Genomic DNA, 13,188 nt, shown 5'->3' with positions numbered 1-13,188 from the left:
TGATCTTTTGAAAATATTTTATTACAGTCAAATGATAAGTTAATAGCGAAAAGAGTTATCGCAACTGTTGTCAGGATAGATAAAGAAAGAATTTATTCGATCTTTCCCCTTCATTTAATTTCTATCCTGTATGTAGAACGGAGTTAATTCGAACCCCGCATCTCACACAATGTTAGATAAAATTGAAATGTATCGAAAGATTAATCGCATCGAAACTTATATTGTATCTTTATAATTTGATTGTTCTAATTAATTGAAAACGCACCATCACCTGTATATAAATATTAGTGAGAGATTACAGATAATCCGAACTAGACTGACTTCAAACGGGATTAACAATAAATGGAATAATGAAGCATTGAGAAGCAATAATCATGAGCAGTACATATCTTGTACATATTATCAGTAGATTGTATACTACATCGAACCTAGAATTTCATCCCACATTTGAAGCCATGGGCAAAATTTAATAATTAAAAACGAAACTGTATTCGCTTGTTTTGCAATGTGTATTAATGATTATTCTTTATATTATTAAAACATTTATTTTAGTAATATACCAACATCTACCGAATTATATCGGGCTATTATATCACGATTATTGAAAATTAATTACTAAATAATTTGCCGCTAGAGAAAGGTGTTAGGATCCACCTTGTTGATATATTCAATAATTATAATTAAATTAAATAATTTACTTATAATTATTATTGCGGGATATATTTTATTAATGTTTATCCATTATCGTGGTTTTCCTTGTAGGTGTCGTTTACGTGATATTCTTTCCTCTACACTCCTTGTTGTAATGTAAAGTCTGTAAGACTATTGCATAAAAACAAATACAAGGTATTAAATAGAACAATAAACTACAAAATGTTATAAATGCACGAATTTCAGTCGTTTTTTTACTTGTAATATTTAACAGTAATTCGTTCGGGGATACTATACATTGCAGCCTACGGAATTTTGAGAATTTGAGTATAAATTTGAACTCAGGGGACTAAGATGACTTCAAAGATACCCTACTTTTGGACCCGGAGGCGAAAATTAAGAAAGTTATCATACTTTTTTCCGGCGATCACGCAATTACGCAACACCATCCATGCTCATAGTTTATGCAAGCTCGTAACTTGCCGCCATAGCGTTGGTCCGATAAAAAAAAAAATCTGTTGCAGAAGGGAATCGAAGTGAATTCGACCAAAAGTAGTGGTTGACCTCTTCCTGGATTAGAGGCTGGTCAACGACGACTAATTAATACCGGTTTACAGTATTTGAAAAGTGAACCGTGTTGGATGAGTTGTGACAGCCCTGCTCTAAGAAAAAATTGATGCGCTCAGTTAGAAAAAATTGAGCCCACCAGTAGCCTAGCTGTTTATTTTCGTTGAACACTGGGAGTTAGGTCATGGGTTTGCGCCTTGCCAGGACGGGCTGGCCACGTGGAGTATTTCGGGTTTTCTCCACATCTGTAACGCCTGAATAGGGACAGTTACTGTTGAAAGGATCTTCCGAAAGGCATTTGGATGTCCAACCTGCGGCCCCTTAATATTTTCTTGCGGTTCACAGCCTACTGTATCTTACACATTTAAAATACATTTCCATTTATTTTGATAAAGTATGTCGTTACAATTATTTCATTTCACTGGATACACTTTTATGTCGTAACGATGTAATTGGTTTAAGAAACTGTTTTATCTAGAAAAGTGTTGTACATGTGGGGTAGTACATACTGTTGTGAATAATTGTTTTCGAATAAATGAAAAACATCAGAATTGCTAAAAGAAATAAGTTGAGTGCATTCCCATTTAAGTAACATTCTTAGAATTGAAAGAGTAAAAAAAAACCATAAAAACAGATATTGACAATACTATGAAAGGAAGGCAATGACAAAAATCCCATTTAATTTATTATTATTTTGTGGAAGTAAAATGTTTTTTACTGACAATAATATATATAATTACAAAAATACTGTATTTGTTATAAAAATTTGATATTCATATTTTGAACTTTTTAAAAGAATATATTTATGTAAAGTATCCATGTGGCCCTCTGAATATACGCAAATTTCTAATTTGGCCCATTAGGAAGAAAGGTTGGACAACCCTCCTCTAGGAAGATTATCCAGGTGTAGCGTTTCCGTAACTTAACAAAACAAACAAACAAAACAACTGAAAAAAATTGTAGGCCTATAAATTTCCACTGTCGTCCCTATCTCACTGTCCTCCTTAATCTTGAAAAAGCAGTTAGATAAATGAAAATCGAGACCAGATGAAGAAATCGTGGGGCAGGAGGCCCAAATTAACTATATACGAACTTCCTGTTTAGAACGAAAGTAACGTTATTTTGATTCAAAACTCTTCTGCAAATGGAGTCAGATATATGACCGACACTTTATTGCTAACAAAAAAAGTTATGATGTACAAATCAAACACTCCATGCAGGCAAGTGCTATGTGCTACCTGTCGCAGTAATGGCGTAATAACGCTCCTATTTCGCGCTGCATCATTCTCGCAGTAATTATTTACTGAATATAATTTATATTTTTAAAAATTATATCTTTTTTGTAAGAATTATATTTAGTTAATTATTTTGTTAACTTTTTTGCTAATAGAGAGCGCTACGTCTAACTCAGAATATCAACTAACAGTAAACAAAAATTAACTGATTTATAAAAATGCAATTGGTATTTTGGGGTGAAGTGTACGACACGATCAATTAGTAGCGAATGATCGTGTCGTGGCAATTGGTCGAAGGGCCTAGAATGTATACCAAACAAACAAACATCCTCATTTATATATATAAATGAACATTTATTTATTACAAAAATAACTGTGAAAATATAAAATTAGATAGTACATATCTTGACAATACGTTCTGCATGTTGTCACTAAACGTTCACTTGTTAGACAAAGAGTACCCAAAATCTAAGAAAATAACAAATGTACTTCTGCAGTTTTCATTCTCCTCTGTCTTATTTAACCAATTAGGAAAATACTGTTAATGTTTAAATTGAGGGTTCGGCTGCTTGACCGGCGTGGAAAGGAAAAAGAGTCCTACCTGAATTTCCGTAAATGTCGTCTGGGCTTCGGGCTTCGGGCTTGGGAATATTCGGTGTTGCTCTCACGTTGTCGGATCGCGTTTGGGTCACCAGTGAGGGGACCGTTAAGGGTACCTCTCTATGATCGAAGTTGGCTAGATCGGTCAATCCGATCGCATCCACGAACAGGGTCGTCGTGGCGTCGAGTGGTGTATCCTCGAATCGAAGAAAAAGTCTATTGCCGTTATTACGTGTTTATTTACAGCTAAGTACAATTATATATACAGAAAGTATAACAATGTCGATCGTGGAGACAATGGTCGGAGCGCACGAGGTGGACGTCCGAACCGAAGCACGTCGAGCCCAAAAGTGGTTAGCCTCGACACTCACGTCACGCCGGTTGGGGACGGTGGTCAGTCGCAGTGTTGCCGACGGCCGCAAGGTTTACAGATACATGTCGAATTTTCAAAAGTGGTGGGAATCGGTAGACTTTTAAACAAATATTTAGTGATACAGGGTTATTAATCATTCGAGTAAACAATTATTCGAAACTATTATACGAGATCGATCTTATTAACAGCTTTATGTAATTTCTTATACATTTTAAGGTTTTTTAATTGAAAACTGTTTCATGATAAGTCCTTAAAATTTATAAGAAATTACATAAAGCTACTAAAAAGATTTATTACAATACAACACAAAAAGTAAATATTTATAATATTCTAAGACACGATTAAGGTTCTTATATGCTTAGTTCAATTGATTCATATATAATTAGTGTATGAATTAATTGAAAATATAAAACTTTCGTTCTTTCCTGTAACCTACACTCGATAATCCTACTCGTTTTGCGATGTACGTTTTCGTACGAAAACATAATCAAAATTTTCATTTCGATTAGCCAACGGCATCAACGAAAGAACCACCGGAGTGAACACCATGGCATGGAATGCCGTTTCCAACGTCATTAAAATTACAATCTTTATGAGAACCAGAAAGAAGTACATTTCCTTGTATAGAAATAATATTCCAAAACTAGTCGATAAAGTACCTTGCAATATAGGATAACCTAAATGGTAAAGCGAATCTCTCAACTTCTCGTTTGGATCTTTCAAACTCGACCGAACAAATGCGTAAGAGATATGGGCGGGATAATTTATGCAAAATCCTACGCACAGAATCAAACTCATCATGGAAACGACGTCTACGTTCACATCCCATAAACTCATCAATCCCAGAGTTTCCGTTATGGTGGAGACGACAGAAATCGCCACTAGAAACGCGCAGATCACATTTGGTATAAACAGGAAAAACACAACAAGTATTAGTACCGATGTAACCCAAAACATCTGCATTACAATGTCCATGATAATTATTCCCTGTTCTATTAAAATCGATACCGGACTATGCACTAAAACAGTGAATGGTGCCTCTTCTGCAATCTTCCACATGTCATCAAGAAATTTTATTTCCATTTCTCTGCCAGATAAATCTTTTGCTGTAACAAATAATCGGCTGCATATTATGTCAGACTTATCTTCATTGAAGACGATATCCGAAGAGAATTCGTCGGCGCCTTTAAATTTGAAGAATACTTTACGCAATCCTTCCAAAAAATCTTGTTTGGCCGACATGTTGTAACCTGCCAACGAATATTTAGCAACGGGATGTTCCTGAAATTCTTTGTAATATTTCAACCAAGAAACGGTTAAACGTTCATCGGAGATATGAGGATGGGATTCAAACTTCTTGATAAGTATTTCTATATTTTGCTGTACAGTGATGTCAGAGTAATCCAAAGTTTCATTAATAATTATATTCAAAGCAAATGCGTATTCATCAAAATAATTATACAGAACTTTAGTGGCTTGTGTGATGGGAGAATCTTCAGGAAATAAATTCTGCCAATCTATTCCTTGTCTAATTGAATAACAACCGTAAATTCCAAGACCCAAATTTGCAAAATATAAAATTATGACAATGACTTTTGTAATTGGAAAGGAAAGAATATTTCCGAATTGATTCTTGAATATTTTCATAAAAATTTCTTCCTGCGATTCACTCGATTCCAAAGAATTATGTTCAGGTTCTGCAAAAGAGAAAAATTCATACTTTTAACTTATTAAATATTAAATATTTCCTTAGTATAAACATCTTTTCAAACATTGTAATGCTGAAGACGTAATTCTCAACGATAAAATTCGGAAATTATATTAATGAATGCATTGTGAATATTTCTTCAGTTTCGGTGTCTAAATTGGTTCCAATTATGTCCACTTGATTTAACTCTATAAAGAAATCTATCACAGCAAATAACATGGAGAAGTTCGTTGTCGAGATGGCCTGAAAACAATTATGGACAGCACAGAACATTTCTTAGGAAATCATTCTTATTTTTTATAGCATAGAATATTTTAACACAGCCAATAACGTTTGGATATCTTTGTAAATCCGTTACTTCTCGTAACTCCATAGCGAAAATCGCCGCGTCTGGAATCCTCGGTGGCCATTAATTATGAAAGTGTCGGCTTATCAGTCGATTCTTTCCAAACGAAGACAGTAACAATTGTCTCACAGAAGAAGCAACATGGAGTGGTGTCGATCCTACATGAATGTCACAATATCCAACGCTTTTCTTTCTCCAAGATAGCATAACAGTTGATCTGTGATAGTGTCAGTTATAAAAGAAGACACCTCCGTGATGTCCACGGAGGTGTCTTTCTTTTTGTAACAAATGATGAAGCGTCACCAGATGGACATAATTCGAACTAATTTTGAAACTTTTGGATACCTTGCGATTCTGTGCACGTCCATGTTAATTTTGTTAACATGAGTCAAAACTCGATTTTTTAAATGTTTACTGATTTTTAGAACACCCTATATAACATTCACAGTTTAGATTTTATATACTCTGTATAACAAAAATGTATAATACATAAAAACCCAATAAAAATGTATTAAATTTAGTACATTTCATATTCATTTAGAAAAATATTACCTATCCTTACCAAATAATCGAATTGTAATCGGATGAAGGCCTTTCTGTTCTCGATATCCACTAATCGCCATGCAACCACCGAAAAATGTTATCTGAAAAACATAAGTGAAGAATATACAAGTCGCTGAATAATAACAGAATATTCTCACAAGGGGAAACGAAGTCGTCATTCCTATGCAATACGCCAGAAAATTGGTGAGTGACGTCAGAGTGATGGAAACTGCTGCTTCTCTGTACGTATTACGTAGACGATTTACCACGTTATCGTTGGGATCGGTAATTCTCCAACAGGCGATCAGAACAAATGCATCATCGATCTCCGTTACTGTGAAACAAAAACAATTATAACGAATGCCAATGTGTATTTATAAACTACTTACAAATAAAGAATACCTACCAATTACTAAGAACGGAATACAAATATTCCAATACGTGTTTTTCGTGCCGCAGAATCCCATTAATCCAAAGGATGCACTTATTGCCAGGCCAGCTGATACGACACTCGCAACACCTAACCAAGGTTTGCTTCTTACTAACTTTACACTCATGTATGTGATCATGGAGAAAACGGAGATAAAAATGACCACTGCAGCAATCATTGGTCGTAGATTTGAAAATAACATTTTAGCATACTCTTCAATAGACCAAAAAGGATTAATGAAGACATTAATGTTCTGAAAGCGACTATTTCCTATTTCGCCATAAACTGTTTTAGTCCATTGTTCGATCCATTTCTGCTTCCATTTCATTGTGATATCTAATGGATAGAATAATCTGATGGCTTTTACACTTTCGACATATCCTTGTCGATCAGTTTTCACACCTCCCAAATTTAACGAATAAGCATTGTAAGATAAAGTCAACCTGTCTATCTCTATAGGATATTTAATTTTCTTTTTGTTTGTTAATAAATCATTTATATTCCACATTACACTCGAAATAGGATTCTCGTAGCAGTTTCCGCGAACTATTCCACAAACATTGCGATATTCAATTGAAACGTCATCAACTACAACAGTGAGATTTTTAATGATTTCATCTACTTTCTTAATTTCTTCGAGTACTTCCTTTACTAGCATGTCTCGCGTGTCTTTACTTATAATATAAATTATAGCACACTGGGGAAGATCGGCATATCTTAACATATCATAGAATACAGAAGAGTTAAAGGGAAACATTTTTTCCACGAAGAGTTTCGTGCGAAGAGCTATTCCTCTATCAGCAACAACAAAATTATTGATATCTTCGATTGGTGATAATCTGAGGATCCCAATTGAAAGAGAAAACGAAAGCAATAAAGGTAAAACTATAAAGTAAACTGGTCGACGTGCAATAATTTCTGCTAGGTTCTGGAAAATCCGGGTTAATATACATTTAATACAATCGACTTTCATGCTTGAAAGATGTTCTGTTCCACTGAAAAAAAGCGTAATTATATTGAATATAGTGACTCATAGAGTTACTTTGTAACCTACAGTCAAACCTGTTTTTGTGCAGTGGATAGGAACCGCATAAAAGAAAACACACAAAAAAAATCGCACGAAATTTCACGAGTAGCTATAAAAAATAATTTTCGCAACACAATTAAAAAAATATTTTTTTATGCGGTGAATAGGGACCGCATAAAAAAAGTCTCACGTAGAAAATAACTCAAAACCGTACGAAATAACTAGGAATTGCTTTTTTAACTCTTTGGGCCTTTTTCTGCAATACCTAATGGAAAAAAAATGTTCTAAGAATTTTATTTTTATATTAATTAATTATTTCCACTTAAATACGTATCTAACATTAAAAAGTAAAAAAAACTAATCGTTAAAAAATGATTTTCATTTGATAAATATAGCTGCAGGAAGTGTTATTTCATTTAACAAGGCGTGAAATTTCACACCTGCAGTCTAAAGCTAAAGGGGAGCTAACTTACCAAATCTGCTCAAATATAACATAATATTTATGATTTTTATGCTATTAGAAATAAGAGGGGACCGAAAAAGAACTTATGAGAAAAAATTTTACTGAATAAAAAATGAAAAAACCTGCTGATGTCATAGAAAACATCCAATAGAGTTTTAAAAAATTTTACAGGAGTCAATTATGTCCAAATTTGATTGAAATTTTCATATACCGCACAAATAAAAAATCGCACAGAAAAAGACCGCACAAAAACAGGTTTGACTGTATTTAAGTTTTTATGAACATAAAAACGCTATTACACGGTACTGCTACATTAAATTTACGTTTCGAAGTTAATTATATAAAAAAGTATTCTTAAACCAGTATATTAAGTAACTATTTAAAATTTTATTTGTGTTCGAAAGAGTTTTTTGATGATATTGTTCGCTTGTTCCATTACCAAGTTAAAAACAAAACTTACATTTCACCAATTTCCAATAGAATAAAATTATAATAATCCATATTAGATTACTGTATTTCGATACACTTTGCATTTTAGACACATTAATATATAACTGAAGGAAATATAATATCTAAACTTTCCAAACTCCTTAAAGAAATTAATTATTTACTATATGTAACGTGTACCGAAGCAAAAGAAATAAATCATTTTAGTTTATGTCAATAGAGTGATGTTCAGATTTTTGAAGCGTGTCTTTACTACCGATGTTTATCTGACTTGTGCATTTAAATAGAAGAGGTTTCGTTAAAAGCTTTTCAAAACAGCTTACGTTGATAGACAAGAGCATTGGAAAATAACTAATACCGTAAATAGGAATCAAGCAACTTGATGGAGTGTTACGATTTGAAAATAAAGAAAATTCAAATTTTTCTTTTGAAACAAAATTCTTTTAATCGTTAAATGAGAGACTTGTTAATTACGAATTCATTAAACAGGGATATATACAGTAATAATTGAAATTTATTAAAAATTTTGTTTATACGCCTTCTGTGCTCTCATTTGTCATTTCTATTATGACTGATGGGATATCAGGCAATGACTTTTTTTTTAGTACACTAACTCATCTCCACCCCTTCCAGTGGTCACGCTAATAAAACTTCCTCCATTAGGCACGCGGGGTGCAGGTGCACCCCATGCATTTTGCTGTGTTTTTTTTATGAAAAATTTTTTTCGCTGGAATTTTTAAATTTTTTGGTGCGATCTTCAGTACTTTGAAGGAAGGTACTGAGGGCATCATTTTTAAGCATTCATCACATGAAAAAATACACGCGTTTAAAAGTATTTGGGGTGCACCTGCACCCGTGCGCCTAACGCAGGGTGTAAAGTCAAATTTATTTTTGCAGTTTTTAAGAAAGAAATTATTGAAGCGCAGCGAACAAAGGAATCAAGCTTTGTTGGCAGTGGCTCAAACTGACAAATTATTGAAAGGCATTTTGCGAAGTAGGGAGACCGGGTTGAGTTGTCACAAGAGGCATGTTGTCACAGCGCAAATATCGCCTATTTAATCAAAACTGAACAGTCACGTCATCTAGGAGTGGATTCGTTTACTGCTCGCCTACCTCATCACAAAATTTGAACAATATCTGTTGCATTGTTTTTCGTTAATAAGCGGTTAAAAGATTTACCGCAAGTCACCTAACTTTTGATGTGTCATGGTTTGTGCCGTTTATAAACTTGCAATTGGTTTAAGGTGAGTAACAACTATATTTCCTATTAGGTGGGTCCTTAATGTATACGTACATTATCGGCAATCGAATTTTCTATTTTAAAATTAGAAACTATGAACTTATTTGTACCCTGCGTTAGGCGCACGGGGTGCAGGTGCACTCCAAACACATTTAAACGCTTGTATTTTTTCATGTAATGAATGCTCAAAAATGATGCCCTCAGTACTTTCCTTTAAAGTACTGAAGATCGCACTGAAAATGTTAAAAATTCCAGGGAAAAAAACTTTTTACAAAAAAAACACAGCAAAATGGATGGGGTGCACCTGCACCCCCCGCGCTTAACGGAGGAAGATTTTTAGCACGACCACTGGAGGGGGTGGACTCGAGTTAGTGTACTGAAAAAACGGTTATTGCCTGATATCAAATCAGTCATAATACAAATGACGAATAAGAGCATAGAAGGCGTATAAATAAGAATTTTAAGGCAAATAAACGGAAAAAGCTGTCCCGTAGACTTAGCATTAAAAGTTTTAAAAGTGGCGTTTTTGGAAATATTTATTGCTAAATTGTCTCGATAACATGTTTATTTGTCTAAATAACGTCAAACAATTTCTCGTTACCAAATTACAAGTAAAAAAAAAAAACGATTAAAACAAGCGATTTTATAGCGACTGTTTACATAAGTCAAAGTGGTAGTCTGCGGTGGCGTGGCATTTCACGGGAATTTTACAGACAATTGTTTTTACTGGTGGATCTAATAACAGACAAAGAAAGTAATCAATTACAGTGTAAAAAAGTTAACTATCAATGTTATCTGGCAATAATTCGCCTTTTTATCTCTAGTCGCTGTAGATTTTTGGGGGGTGTACTTTTGGAAATACTGAAATATTTTTGGCCCGGGGTTTGTGACAAAGCATTTAATGATTGGAACAGTTAAAAAACACATACGGGAATACGATTCAATAATTAGATAGCAACAGACTTGTTTACAGTTTGAAAAATAGACTTTTGAAGTTGACGATTTTTTTCCTTGAAAAATTCGCGAAACGTAATACTTTTTTGTTTTTGTTATAAATAAACAAAAATGATATATGTTAAGTAGTATTGTTGATTAATACATCAAAAACACAATCCCACTAACGTCAAAAACGAAAAAATCGCGAAAAAATTTTGATTTCTTCAGTAACAAGTTTAGGCGCGAGGGGTGCAGGTGCACTCCTTGCGCCCAAACGTGTTTAACCCCTTGCATGCTTAACGCAGGGTTAAGAAAGTTCATTTGGGGCAAATTGTCACACATCGAACGGGGCAACTTGTCACTGTGACAACTTACCCCGTTTTGTGTACAATCTTTTTATTAAAAGAAAAGGAAAGCGGTTGACGATTTTTTATCACCATACATTATAGTTTTAAAATTAGAAAGAAAAACATTACTCCGATTAGTTTGTTCTTTTCTTTATCCAAATGGTACGAAATTATAAAAGGAAAACTGGTAGAAATTCCCCACCTGAAGACGTTTTACTAAGAGTTGCCAAAGCAGTTAAAAATGATGTTCAGCTAATTTCCATTAGGAACGCTGCAGAGGAATACAATATTCATTACAGAACTTTAGCAAGAAAATAACTGACGAAAAACTTGATTCTGGAAGCTCTACGGTTCAAGTGGGTTATAAAAAGAGCAGACAAGTCTTTACCAGTGATGAGGAGTTGGAGTTGGAAAAAGCTTCCGATATTTATTTTCGGTTAACGCCAAAACAAGTACGTAAATTAGCATATGACTATGCAACAGCGCATAACAAACCGTTTCCTCAAATCTGGAGTGATACCCTAACGGCAGGCCCTGATTGGTTTACAGGATTCCTAAATAGGCATCCAAGACTATCGATACGAACATTCCAAGCCACCAATCTATCCAGAGCCACAAGTTTCAATAAGACAAATGTGGATGCCTTTTTCACCAATTTAAAAAATTTATTTGAGCGTTACCAATTCCGCTGCAATGACATTTACAAAGTGGATGAAACTGGAATAACTACAGAGCAACGTCCTGATTGTGTTGTTGCTAGAAAAGGATTTCGTCAAATTGGTTCTATCACCTCAGCTGAAAGGGGCAAACTAGTAACTGTAGCTCTTGCAATATCTGCTTCTGGAAACAGCATTCTGCCGTTATTTGTGTTTTCTCGAGTACACTTTAGAGATTACTTTCTGCAAAATTCTCCTCCAGGTTCTATTGGAACAGCAAACTCATCCGGCTGGATGAAAGAGGAGCAATTTCTAATATGTTGTAGCATCTCGTTGAAACTACTAAATGTACAAAAGAAAGGCCTATGCTGCCTTCGACCATAGTTCTGGTCTATCTGGTACTCCACCAAGTGCGAAAACCTAAGTAGCTGCTAAGCCCCAGTCATGTTCAGTAATTTCTCCGGAGGTTATTCGGCCACTACCAAAGGCAGGAGGAAGAAAGAGTAACCGTTGAAACAGAAGAAAATACAAAATTCTTGAAAATGCAAAAGTCTGCTGTATTGACAGACACCCCTGAGAAAGACAAGTTGGAGGCACGAAAAATTCTAAAACCGCAGAGGTTAGAAGAAAAGCGTCTTCAAGACAAGGCTGCCTCTAGGAAAATAAAGAAAAGACTGATTCATCAGAAAAGGAAGAAGAGACCTTTTGTTTGGTTTGTGGTAAGAGCCGATCCAAGGAAAAATGGATTCAGTAAATAAATAATAATATATACAAGAATAAATAATAATAAATCAGTAGTCTATTTTCTTTATAGAATTGATACAAGAAAATGTCATATTAAGCATAATTTAACATAATAAACTCAGGAAATGTGAGACTTAGGGTACCTGTGACAACATACCTCTACAATGGGTATGTTGTCCCAAGGTAAAGGGTATGTTGTCACATGGCAACAGTGTTATAAAAAAATTAATAACTATGACAAAAAATATTTAATATTCATATAGTTATTATAAACCAAATTAAAAGATATGTAGGTGTATACATTTTCACTTAAACCTAAATAGATTGATATTACAGACCCTAAAACTAGAAATGACTAAAAACTCTGACAATTCGCCCCAATCTCCCCTAATTACTCATCCGATTCGAACGAACTTTTTCGTATTAACAAAAGTAATATAATGGCTTGTCGTAACAGAAGCTGAATTTTTTTAATTCTACTTAGAACGGGAGATATCAGGGGGGAGGGTCAAATATTAAGTCACAGGGAAAATTTTGTTCTTCTTTAAGATCATCTTTTTGGTTTAATATTTGGGACTTTTCATATTCCATTGATAAAAATCTGAAATTCTTAAACATATTACAGTAAAACTTCAATTTAGTAAGCACGTGTATTGTCTGAAATTTGTCCAGGAATTTTTATTCTATATCTATATAATGTTTCTAAAAGAAACGAAGTCGCGGGCTTTAAAAATGCTTCGAACGTCCCTGATTACAGATGTTCATATTAAAGGTAGTATTTCAGAAAGCTTTTATAATATAATGTTATGTTTATCTTACATAATAAAACAATTAAATATAAATGTAGAACTTCTTTTTGTTTTCTGTCTTTTTTG

The 13,188-nt window shown here is 34.0% G+C and overlaps 1 protein-coding gene across 1 annotated transcript; it reads right to left on the bottom strand.

Annotated features, from left to right (window-relative positions):
* Positions 1 to 3,001: 3,001 nt before the first annotated feature.
* Positions 3,002 to 5,865, bottom strand: LOC136981190 (patched domain-containing protein 3-like). Its single transcript, XM_067277471.1, has 3 exons — positions 5,826 to 5,865; positions 3,904 to 5,123; positions 3,002 to 3,250 (listed from the first exon to the last, which is right to left on the bottom strand). The coding sequence occupies exons 1-3, from the start codon at positions 5,863 to 5,865 to the stop codon at positions 3,002 to 3,004; spliced, it is 1,509 nt and encodes a 502-aa protein (XP_067133572.1).
* Positions 5,866 to 13,188: the final 7,323 nt, after the last annotated feature.

This window comes from Centruroides vittatus, unplaced genomic scaffold (genome assembly GCF_030686945.1).
Source record: "Centruroides vittatus isolate TY-2023 unplaced genomic scaffold, ASM3068694v2 contig_747, whole genome shotgun sequence".
Lineage (NCBI taxonomy): Eukaryota > Metazoa > Arthropoda > Arachnida > Scorpiones > Buthidae > Centruroides > Centruroides vittatus.
This window is presented reverse-complemented; position numbering and strand designations above follow the sequence as displayed.